The sequence below is a fragment of the Equus caballus genome, chromosome 2, assembly GCF_041296265.1.
Source record: "Equus caballus isolate H_3958 breed thoroughbred chromosome 2, TB-T2T, whole genome shotgun sequence".
NCBI classification, from domain to species: Eukaryota; Metazoa; Chordata; class Mammalia; order Perissodactyla; family Equidae; genus Equus; species Equus caballus.
Window position 1 is genome coordinate 25,027,398 of NC_091685.1, and position 11,682 is coordinate 25,039,079.

General features: G+C 58.2%; 1 protein-coding gene across 5 annotated transcripts in view; it reads right to left on the minus strand.

Annotated features, from left to right (window-relative positions):
* Positions 1–11,247, minus strand: part of HCRTR1 (hypocretin receptor 1) — a 19,207-nt gene extending 7,960 nt beyond the window's left edge. The window contains exons 1-9 of one of the 5 annotated variants that reach the window (XM_070249880.1): positions 11,037–11,247; positions 10,064–10,117; positions 9,565–9,899; positions 9,189–9,367; positions 7,752–7,995; positions 7,201–7,316; positions 5,441–5,667; positions 4,303–4,424; positions 1,814–2,665 (exon numbers count right to left, since the gene is read on the minus strand). In XM_070249880.1, the coding sequence (XP_070105981.1) occupies positions 2,475–2,665; positions 4,303–4,424; positions 5,441–5,667; positions 7,201–7,316; positions 7,752–7,995; positions 9,189–9,367; positions 9,565–9,899; positions 10,064–10,092 (1,443 nt within the window). In that variant the 5' untranslated portion in view covers positions 10,093–10,117; positions 11,037–11,247 and the 3' untranslated portion in view covers positions 1,814–2,474. Of the gene's footprint in view, positions 1–1,813; positions 2,666–4,302; positions 4,425–5,440; positions 5,668–7,200; positions 7,317–7,751; positions 7,996–9,188; positions 9,368–9,564; positions 9,980–10,063; positions 10,171–11,036 lie in introns of those variants that run through there. The other 4 variants (XM_070249886.1, XM_070249888.1, XM_001917425.6 and 1 more) reach the window with 4 other exon arrangements.
* Positions 11,248–11,682: the final 435 nt, after the last annotated feature.

Here is an 11,682-nt window from a genome sequence, read left to right on the forward strand (position 1 = left end):
AATGTCTATGGTGGTCTGACAAATTTCAATCAAAAGTCAAGACACCAGACATTCCGGTTTGCCTGGGGGACCTTATATGGGTAATGGTGTGATGAGAATCCTTTTGCTTTGGGGGTGAAGATAAGAACTCCGGGCCCTGATCACGGCACCGCTCCCTGCACTGGGGGGTCCGGGGAAGTAGCTATGACTGTTGGCAGCTCAGTGAGGCCCACCAGGTTTGTCAGGCTCAGCCACATCAGCCCCATTCTCTGTAGTGCTAGGATCCTAGAATTAGATGGCATCCATTCCCAGAGGCCAGCCTCCATCCGGAGCCAGACTCTTCTCCATGGCCCCCCAGTGCATCTGGCCTCTGCTTGCCAGGCTCCAATGGCAACTCAGTGCATTTCCAGGCAGCCCACTTCCTCTTGACTGGTAGAAATTTCTTCCTGATGTGGATTCCAAATCCTGCCACCTTGAAAACACCACCCATTTGCTATGGTTTTCTCTCTTGGGCTATCCAGAACATACATCACCCCTTTTTGCATGTCAACCCTCTAGATATCTAGAACCTGCCACCACATTTCCCCCCAAGTCCTCCCTTCCCTAGGCTGGACAGTCCCAGGCTCTTCAACAACTCTTCACTGGGCATCACTCCCCTTGGCATCCTGATCACCTCCCCTGAATTTTCACCAGTCCCCCAAAATGGCAGCCTGAGGCCTACTGTGGTGCTGGGTTCAACCAGCAGAGCAGAGTAGCACTGTAACCTTAGGGGAATCTTCTGTTATTTCTTTGCTCCCACTGAGCCCAGTGTCTACTGAAAACTGTCTTTAAAACTGTGCCCATCATCGTCTCTCGCCCTTGTGCCCAGCAAGGCCTGAGGAGCCCAGTGCCTGGGTTGGTCCTTGTGGGCATGGTTGGTTCTGAGCTTGGGACCAGCCCTCACCTCATGTGGCACTCTGCACCTGCAAGCCTGGCTACAAAATTTCCCAACAGCTTTGGATCCTAAGGTCAGCAGGAGTGTGGCATGGGCAGGACAGCCCATCCTGCCTGGCACCAACTGCACATCTGTAGAAGAGTCCGTGAGAGCTGGGCTGGTGAGCCATGTGGAGAGTGGGATGACATACTTAGACCACGCCTTCCACTCGCTCTGGATAAAGTGTGGTGCCTAAGAAGAGGGCTGCTTATGCATTCCTGGGCTGGGCCCCTGCCAGGACCATGGTTTGCCCCACTTCCTGACGGGTGAGGTCAGAAGGAACCCACAGCCCCATTAATCAAGTTAAGCAGACCGGGTGGTGCGCATGGCCAAGCTGGCTCTGCCAAATGTCTCCCGCTTCTCTCAGAAGAGTAGTGCTTCATTGCACCTCCTGCTTTGGCACCAAGGATCAGGGCCTCTGGCAGTCCCTAATCCTCTTGGTGGCAGGCGGAGAATGTCTAGCCAAGTCTGTGGCTTTGTCTTTATATTGTGAGTTCGTAGAAAATAAATGCAAGCCCTGATTTCCAAGAAGGTGAAGGTGATAATCAGTCCTCTAACCCCACTGTGTGCCCACCCTACCCCCTTACCTTCCATAGGCTGCTGGGCCGGTGAGCAGACAGATGTGTCAAGGTCGAGGGCCTGGGATCAGAGGTTGGGCACTGCCTGAGGAGGCAGCCCCACGTACACTCTGAGGCCTGGCTAGCAGCCCATCGGCCTGGAGTGTTGGGGATGGGAGGCGGGAGTGGTCAGCAGAGAACAGCATCCCAGTGCTGCCATGTCTTCTCCCCTCCCCAGCATCCCTACCTTCTCACTCCTAACCTAAGCAGCACAGATTTTGTGCAATGACAAGGAAAGGGAACGTTCGGTGCCAGGCTTTTAATTACAGTTGCGTCAGGCTGCTGGCCTCCATGCCAAATGGCCACATGGAGAGTTTTATCACACCACAAAGCCAACAGGGTTCAGTCTATGGTGCGTGCAGTTGGCACCTGGTGAGGGTGGGGCTGTGTTCCCCCTGGGGATGGGCCGAGCCTAGATTAGCTCACACAGACCTCAGAGTAGCTGGCAAGTGCAGCCCGAGCTTTAAGGAGCCACTGGGCCAGATGGAAATGCCTGCTGGGACCCTTACAGCAGACTCAGGGGAAGGCCTGTAATTGGGTAGGAGAGGGTCTTTGGGAGGAAGGCCAAGCTCTGGAAGGATGATGGGGACGGATAGTACTGTGAGGGATGGCCAAGTAAGACGACTACAGTGAGAATCTTGTCCACCATACTCTACGGTTTACAAAGAGCTTTCCATTTTCTTGAGCACGCTTAATCCTCACATCACTCCTGCTTAGGGGACACAGCTCAGAGAAGGGAAGTGACTTGCCCAGAGTCAAACAGGCAGTAAACCAGGACTGGAGCCCCAGCCTCGACTACATCCAGCAGTCTTTCCACAGGAGTAGAGATGGGTCCCCCAGGAGCCAGAGGAACAGCCCAGCTGGGAACAGTTTGTACTGCCTGGAGCCACCAGGGCAGTCCTCACTTAGGGCAGCACTGTGGTGACGCTGGTGAGCACCACATGCTCCGAGACCTTGGAGACGGAACATCGGCTCTGCAAGGACAGGGACTTGTGGCTAGCAGAGGAGCGGGGGCTGGGGGCCTTCAGAGAGCTGCAGGGACCCAGGCCAGGCAGGCAGCAGGAGAAGGCAGCCTTAAACTGCTCCCGGAATTTGCCTTGGTTGGGAGACAGAAGACAGCCATAAGGAGCTGGATGCAGCACGGAGGGCTGTCCCTTGGGCCCAGGGACACCCACGCAGCTCCACCCAAGCTGCCCGGGAGAACGAGGACAGAGGCCCCAGAGCAGGCTCCCAAGGAGAAACTCAATTTTCATCTGATTCTTTGCCTCAAAACGTGGTGTCTGGCTCTAGGGCCTCAGGTCGCCTCTGCCCTCCTTGCCGTGTACGTGGAGGGGCCCAGGGCTCACCATCTGTGGCTAGGCTTTCCCCGTCTCTGCCCCAGGGTGATGAAAATGACAGCAGCAGCAGCCTTCGCATAAGGCACTATGCCAGGTGCCTGAGCTTGTCTCCCAGCTCATCCCCACCCCTTGAGTGGCTGGAGTCCTTCATCCTCACTTCACAGATGAGACACACAGAGGTGCAGTGGCTTGCCCAGGCCAGAAGTTGGACCCGGTTCTAATTCCAAAGCCCTTTGCTTAAAGGGGAGGACAGAGTGGGGAAGGAGAGATGACCACAGCTGCCTGGTTCAGCCGAGGGACACCAGGGAGACAGAGATTTTGTCTGGAACTGAAACCTCCTCCATGTTTCATCATCCTGCCAGCCTCTCTGGAGAGCCAAGCATACAGTAGGTGCTCAGTAAATGTAGACCCAACAGAGGAGCGCACATCAGGAAGTCTGTCTGACGTTTCCTCCCTCAAAGCGCTCATCTCTTCTGTTCTCTCCTCTGAGCTGGAAACCATCTGGCTAGCCTTTGTTGAGTAATTTCTAGTCTCAGTGAGGGTTATAGTATTGACCCCTGGCCCCTTCTTTAACCTTTCAACCTTTGCTCAAAGATTGTGTCCAGGCTTGAACAGTCCTCTGGACCAGCTCTTTAGGCCTAGTCCTAAAGTCAGAGGTCTGGTGAGTCACACTTCTGCTGAGCCGAGCGGAGGGTGGGCATTACCACCCTGAGGCGGGGAGGTGGAGGGAGGGGATGGGAGCCGTGGTACAGCTGGGAGAGGAGGCCTGGGGTGGGGTGGGGGACCGGGGATGCCTGGACTTCCAGAGGAGAGAGTGTCAGGGCTGCTGCTGGAGGCAGGTGAAGTCAGGGACAGCCCCCAAAATTCTGGCCAGTCTGCCAGTGCATGTCTAGCTGGGCATGCACCATGCACCCCTTCCTGGTCCTGGCTGCCTGAGCTGGTGACCTCCCTTACCCCTGATGCCTCAATTATGCAGTCATCCCCTCAGGCAGGGGCTCCTGGCCCTGGCACCCTCTGAAGCCTGTGTTGACCAGACGGGCTGATTGGAGGTCCTGCTGTGCATGCACCAGGCAGGGGTGGGGATGAGCTGGCCGACTCCCTGCCCTTCCTACCCGCTTACTGGTCTGCATAATCTGCAACACTATCTCCTAGGTGCCGGTCCGCTTTCTTTGGCCACTGTTGGGAATGTGGCCTGTCTCCCACTCAGACCAGACCTCTTGGGTGGGGCCGAGTCTTCTGCCTGAGTGGGAGTTCCCAGAGGAAGGTCATGATCCCCCATGGGGGAGCAGGTATATCCTTCCCCCCATCCTTTATTTAGCCTGGTTTGCGGATGGGAAGACCACTATCCCAGGGACTGTGGCCACCCTCCGTCCCTCTGCCTGCCCAGCCCACTCACCGCTGAGGAAGTTGTAGATGATGGGGTTGGCGGCGCTGTTGGCATACACCAGCCAGTGGGAGAAGGTAAAGCAAGCGTAGACGGCTTCTCGGTCGCTGGCTTGGCGGAACATCCCAAAGACCCTAGGACAAGGAGGCAGGACAGTGAGAAGTGCTGTCCATGTGTGTGTTTCTGTGGTGTTGCTCATAGAACTCAAGCTGCAGGGCTGCAAAGTACAAGAGTTCCTACCGCCCACTTCCGTCCACCAGGAGGCCCTTTCCTAGGCCTCTGGGTCTGGGGTCTTGACCACAGTTGGGTTCTTGAGCACAGACAGTATGACTCAGTGGGCCCAGGGGTATCTAGCAGCAAGTACATCTGCTCAGTCACTGCTCTCGGATCCCCTGGGGCTCCCCATCCACTTTCTCATCCATCCTCATAGCAACATGATGAGTCACAGACAGCATCCATTTTTCAAATAGGGAAACAGAGGCTCAGAGAAGTAAAGTGACATGCCCAAGATCACACAGCCAGAAAGTAGCCAAGCACAAACTCACACTGACATCGTCTCATGTCAACTAGCCCACGTTCTTTCCTGGCACCTGGTAGCCTCTCACTTGCTAGGCCCTGTGTTCCCTCTGCTTAGAGGGCTGTTCCTCCAGACACTTGCAGGGCTTGGTCCCTCCCTTCCTTCACGTCTTAAATGTCACTTCCTCAGAGAGGCCTTTTTTAAAAAAAACATTATATCGAAAAAAAGATTTGTAAAAAACAATCCAATCTCTGTCACTGTCACTTTCTAACCTCTTTCCCCATTTTATTTTTCTTCAGAGCAATTATCACTGCCTGACATCATGATACGTGTATTTATTTCTCTCTCCTGCTAGGTGTAAGCTCCATGAAGGCAGGGACTTGACTTGTGCTCCTGTGCACTGTGTCCCCAGCCCCTGCCATCTGATGACTGAGTGAATGCATTTTCACAACAGCCCAAGGAGGCCAGGACTGTCATTATTTACATTTTACACATGAGGAGATTGAGGCTCAGAGAAGAGAAAGGACCTGTCCCAAGGTTACACAGTGGATGAGCGATAGAGCCTGGTCTTTTTCCAAAGCAGAGAGACCTCCTCCTTCTGACCCCACCCCCGAGCTCTCTGCATGCCCTCACCTCTTGAGGACATTGAGGACACTGATGGGCAGGTAGCAGAGGGCGAAGACCAGCAGCACCACCATCAGCATCTTGGCCGTCTTCCTCCGAGCTCGCATCTGCTTCACCTCGGCCAGGAAGGCGCGGGCCCGAGGCTGGGGCTTTGCACTCAGGCCCTGCCCCTGGTCCTCCGACTGGTCTGAGGGCTGCTTCCACTTCCTCACGAGGGCCGAGGTGGTGCCGGGGATCTGTCCAGCACACACAGAGACAGCAGCGGTGGGTGGAGTTTCCTGGGGGGATGGTTCTTTGCTGGGCCCTGCTCTGGGCTGGACCCTGGGGCAGAAGGTAGGTGAAGGGAACAAACCCTTGCAGTAGGAAGGAACCTAGTATTCACAATAAAGACCAAGACTCTGGACTGAGACTGAACAATGTTCTTTTACTTTCCCTTAGCTCACTCTCAGACCACCTCCAGTGGGCCTTCTGGGAAGCTGTTATTGGCCCTTAGTTATAGAGGAGGCAACTGCAACAGAGAGAGGCAGGGGACCCTTGACAAGGCCCCAGGCCACAGGGGGCCCTGAGCATCCTTCCTGCTCTCCGTCCATCCTCCTTTAATCACCACCTCCATGCTTGGGGGTGGGGGCAGGGGGCCAGTTCTGTCTCACCCTGGCCCGTGGCTGTCTGTGGGGAGGCCTCAGCAAGGGGTGAGCAGGTGGGCAGCAGAATGGCTTGGACCTCAGAGCACAGGGCACAGCCCAGATTGGTGCCCATAAGCCTACAATGGTTCCAGGCTCCTGGAACAGCCACAGATAGCCTGGAAGCCCCTCCCAGCACTGGACACCTGAATCACCCCACAACAGAGGGGCACGGGGCTAGAATTCAGGAGATGGGGTCTAGGGCCAGCTCAGCCATTCATGAACTATGTGACTTTGGTCAACTCACTTTCCTTTTCTGAGACTTAGTTTCCTGTCTGTCAGATGAGGATAGCGACTCCTGCCATCTTGACTGGGGGTCTATGAGGAGCAGATGGCAAGTGTTAGTGGACTACAAGGCTGGTCATGTTCTGGCCTGCATCCTCTCGCTGCCCGGGCACTGACCCAGGACTCACTCCCGCTAGTGCCAAGGGCCCCTAAACCCCCCTCCCCCTGCAAATAAAAACAACACCAAAACCCACAAAACCTGCTGTGGGTCAGTGCGTAATGGAGGAAAGAAGGCAGACCCTGGAACCCAAAAGGCTCTGCCAGTCGTCAGCTTTGGCAAGTTGGCTGTCCTTACTCAGCATTTGTAAAGTGAGTAGTCTTCCTTCTTTGGTTAGACAGCTGTGAAGACGTTGCGTGCAAAGTGCCTAATTTGGCAAGCACATGGAGCTGCTATTTCTATTATTGCTGTGGCACTGAACTGAGCAGCGGAATCCCCCACAGCTGGGTTTCAGTCCCCGATCTTCCACTCGCTGGCTGAGGGCTTCAGGGGAAGTTGCTTTGCCTCTCTGGGTCTCAGTTTTCTCATATACTAAGTTGGGGGTAATTTATGGTAGTTAAGAGGATGCCAGACTAGCTGGGAGTGCATGGTACCCGAAACAGCAGTGACCCATAACAGAATGGCCTCAAGCACCATTAGGTTCCAGGCTCGGTGCTAGCACTTTCTGCCTCAGGTCTGATGTGTCCCTGAGCCTTGCCTCTCTCTGGTTGCAGCCAGGATGGCATGTTCTGAAGGCAGAAGACTGTCTACTCCCTTCGACCCCTATCCCCTCCCAGCCCAGACAGTGACACCAGAGTGGGCCTCACCTGGCGGCCCCAGAGCTTGCGGAAGATCTGGAAATAGGCCATGGCCATGAGGCCCAGCGGGGCCAGGTAGGTGACAATGAAGAAGCAACTGTGGTAGATCTTGGGATAGAGGTCGTCTGCAGGGGCCAAGAGATGAAAGGGTTGGGCCCAATCTGGGAGCCTGCAGCCTGCTCTGCTTAGCAATGCCACCCTGCCCCAACTAGGGCCAAAGCAAGGCCTAGGGGCAGCTGGGCCTGTACAGGTCCCATGGCCTAGAGACCCGGGAGTTGCCCAACTTGGGGGTGTCCATCCTGGGGGGACTCCAGCAGATGTCTACACTAGAGGAGGTGCCCACCCAGAGGTTTCCCCAGAAGACACCGGCTCTATGGTGTCCATCAAGGGGTTACTTACCCTGGAGGTGCACCTGGTAGATGCCCACTCTAGGGTGTTCTTTTGGGAGATACCCACCCTGGGGGTGCCCACCCCAGAAGTACCCTGACAGATGCCTGCCCTGGGGTCTGTGCCCCAGAGGGGCCCCTTCAGCGATGCCAGCCCAAGCCTCCCGCCGTTACCTGCCCAGTGTTCGTCACAGACAGAGAAGAGGCGGGTACGGTTGGCTAGCTCGGGCAGCACACTGCTATATTCCATGACAGCAGCCTGGGGCACCATGACAGCCAGTGACACAGCCCAGATGCCCAGGATGGAGCCACGGGCGCGCCGGGCGGTGCTCTTGAACAACAGCGGGTGGCAGATGGCATACCAGCGGTCCAGGGCGATGAAGCTGAGAGTCAGCACTGCCACTGACACAGACACGGCCTGCCCCACAGGGACATAAGGTCAGTCCTCTTGGGGGCCACCCAGAGATGTGGGATGAGTGATGAGGCTCACAGCCCAGAAACATCAGGGAGCCAGGTGCAGTGCAAATCCTGACTCCACCGGCTACTGGCTGTGTAGATTTGGGCAAATCACACCCCCTCTCTGAGCCTCATCTGCAGAATGGGAATATACCATCCACCTGACAGGATGCTTGTGAGAAGAAGTGAAATCACCGATGGCAAAGGTCCGGCTCGAGACCTGGCACATCTATGAATACTAACTTACATTTATGGAACCTACTATGTGCCAGACACTGTTCTCATTATCCTCACAATGACCCCATGAAGTGGGTACTCTTACCCTCATGTTACAGACGAGGAAACTGAGGCACAGAAAGGTTAAATAACTTGCCTAAGGTGAATTTCCTCACCTGCCTGTCTTTATTCTGAGGGGCCAGAGTTAATCAGTTGAGTGGAAATCCTCAAAACTGAGAGATCCAAGAGGCATTTCTCTCTGCCCTGGGTGCCAGCCCTTCCCCAGACTGTTAGCAAAAAGAGTCCTCATTCTGGGAGGCAGAGAGGAGTGTAGGCCAGAGGCATAGGTGGGCATTGCCTCCTATATAGGTGGGAGTGCCCCCCTGCCCTCTGGGGTACAGGGAAAGGGTCGAGGGATGCAAGTGAGGGTCCCTTCTAGCCAGCTCTCCTGCCACCCTGCTAGCCTGTCTGCACATCCTGATTCCACCACGGGGAGTGGCGGGGGGGAGGGACGGCCCCGGCCAGGGGTGGAAGGGGAGGGGAGGAGACTCTGCAGCAGGACCCCTCAAATCCGGCCCCCCTGGGGTCAGGAAGCAGGCCCAGTGTGTATTGTGTTTGTCACTGCAGGCTTGTGCCTCTCTCCTCCGCTGTGTGTACATGTACCTGGAGGTGACTGTGCACGTGCCCACACGTGCCTGTGTGCATGTCTGTGGTCCAGGAGGGGATCTCTGTGTGAGTATGTTGGGCTGTGTCTGTGTCCTCGAGTGTCAGGCCTAGTGGCCTGCCCTTGCCGACAGTAAAGGATGACATTGCAGAGGTACTGAGCCACCAGGTCCTGTCTGAAAGGCAAGTCTGAGGGTCACTGAGACCTATGCAAGGCCGTGGTTTTTGCACTTGATGTGCCAGCGGGATGACGAGGGCCGCCTGGGCAGAGCTCACCTGTAGGTAGGGGATGACCTTGCAGAGGGCATGGCCAAAGAGCCAGGACTCAGTGATGTCCACCAGCAGGCTGGCCGGCAGGCAGATGGCCGTCACCAGCACGTCGGCCAGGGACAGGTTAACGATGAAGTAGTTGGTGACCGTCCTCATGTGGTGGTTCCGCCACACTGCCAGGCAGACTGCGGGGCGGGGCGACGATGAGGTGAAGCCAGGGCAGAGCCACGCCCCCCGGCGAGCCCCCTCCCCCACACCACCAGCGCAGGCCTGAGGTAGGGGCTGGGGGAAGGGGGAGAGAGGCGACGCCCGGGACCCCTGCCAGCCCCCAGGGGAAGCCCCCCCCACCCCCCCCCCGCACCACCGGGACCCAGACACCTACCCAGCGTGTTGCCCACCAGGGCCACGAGGAACACCGCCACATAGGCTGCAATGAGGACCCACTCGTACTGCTTCGGGTACAGATAATCGCGCCACAGGTAGCGGAGAAACTCGTCTTCGTAGTCGGGAGGGAGCGGGGACGGTTCCGCGCTACCACTGGGGACCCCCGTCCGGGCCCCTGGGGTGGCTGAGGGCTCCATGAGCTCAGGAGAGTCTGCGGACGAGGGGCATCCTGGGCTCCGAGGAGGGAGGGGAGCCCGGACCGGCCTCAGCCCGCTTCCCTCAGGGGACCCAGAGTCTTGCACCCAGGTCTTTGGGGTCCCAGCCCCAAACCTCCTGAAGCAAGGGAGGGAGGAAGGAAGACAGGAAACATCAGGGAGTGCGCCAGGTATTTGCATATAAGCTCCCTCTTAATTCTCACAGTGGTGTGGGTTATCAGTGGACAAAGACAGACCTGGCTTGCATCCCAAGTCCACACAAGCTACTCCTGGGTAACTTACCGCGCCCCTTTCAGCCTCGGTTTCCCCATCTGTCCAATGGAGTCAGAACTGTACCTAGGGCCGCGGTGAGGAATAATGAGCTCTAAAGCACACCAAGTGCTTTGCCCAGAAACTGGCGCGGGACGCCGGCTTCCCGGCCGTTGCTGGTTACCCTTATCAGGGAACTCTGCCTTCCGACGGGGAGATGGTAGCTCAGAGAGGTTGAGCCCCTTCCTCAAGGCCACAAAGCTGCTATACCAGGTCTGTCTGAATCCACCGAACACCACAGATTGGGAGGGGAAGCCATCCCGATTGCATATGTTCTCTCCCGAGTCAGTTCACAGGCCTGAAGTTTTGATTGAAAAAATGGTCGAGGGCCGTGTTGGAGACCCAGACCCCGCCCACCAGGTCGGCCAGACCCTCGCCGGTGAGACACACACACACGTGCGCGGTGAGGAGAGGGGTGCAGGGAGGAACTGAAGACCTCCCTGGGAGCCAGGCGAGAGCCCCAGGCCCAGCAGCCAGGCCCCTCAGGCCCGGCCGGTCCCCCCGTGAGTCCTCGGGGCCGCGGTGCGCCCCGGCGGCCGCCAGGGGTCGCTGGGCCGGCGCGCAGGCCTCTCTCTCCATTCATAAATCCGGCCTCACTCCCCGCCCCTCCTCGCTAGCTCCGACCCTCCCGCCCCCAGCTGGGCAGGGGCGACCCGGGACGTGTGTAGGCGGGTTGCCGGTGCCCTGGGGGAGGGGGAGGGGACTCCATATCCCCACCGAGCGCCGGCGGACCCACTCCCTAAGCAGGATCCCCCTGCACCTCGGGGGCTGCGGGGGGCTGCAGGGGCTTGGGGGAGTGAGGGCGCTAGGGGTTCTGTAGGGAGGAGGGCAGAGCCTGCTGGGGACCCAGCCTCCCAGCACCCAGATTATCCCCCGAGACTCTTGTCTCCCGCTGTGGGTCCTTTGGAACCCCCGCCCAGGCCTGGGGGTCCCCCAATCCCCGCACCTGTTGGCTCCGGGACCCCGGCGTCCTCGGCTGCTGGTACCCGGACCTGGCGCCGGGGACTTCTCCCCCTGCCCCGAAGGCCGGGCTCCTGGGCGCTGGGGCTCGGGGAGGGGGCCGGGGCAGCCCCCTCCCAAGGCTGCGCTGCCTCGGCGCGTTCGGCTGGACGCGAGCCCCGGCTCCACCGCGGGCTGTGGCTCGGCGCGGGCTCCGCCGGGCTGCGCGCCGTGGGGAGGGGGGGCCGGAGCGGGAGGGGCCGGGCGGGGAGGGGAGCCCCCAGCCGGTCTCGGCTTCATGTCTCCCAGCCCCGAGACCAGGAGGGCGGAGGGAGAGGCTCGTTCCTCCTGGCCCCCAGCTTCACGCTTCCATCCCACCTCCATTCATGCGTCCATCCGTTCATTCACATCGTTCGCCTTCATTCAACATTTATGCCTCTGGCCGCTCCGCATTCAGAGCGCACCTACTGTGTGCCAGTGGGCCCTGGGCAGCTTCGGAGAGCCTCAGTGCAGAGGTGGATCCCAGCTCCACCTCTCCTCGCTGCCTCGCTAGCTGATGAGGATGATGGCACAGGTGGGTCGTAGGGGTGAGAGATGCCCGCGCCGCCTCCAGCCAAGCGCCAGCTGCTGCTGGAGCAGCTAGTGCCCAGCAA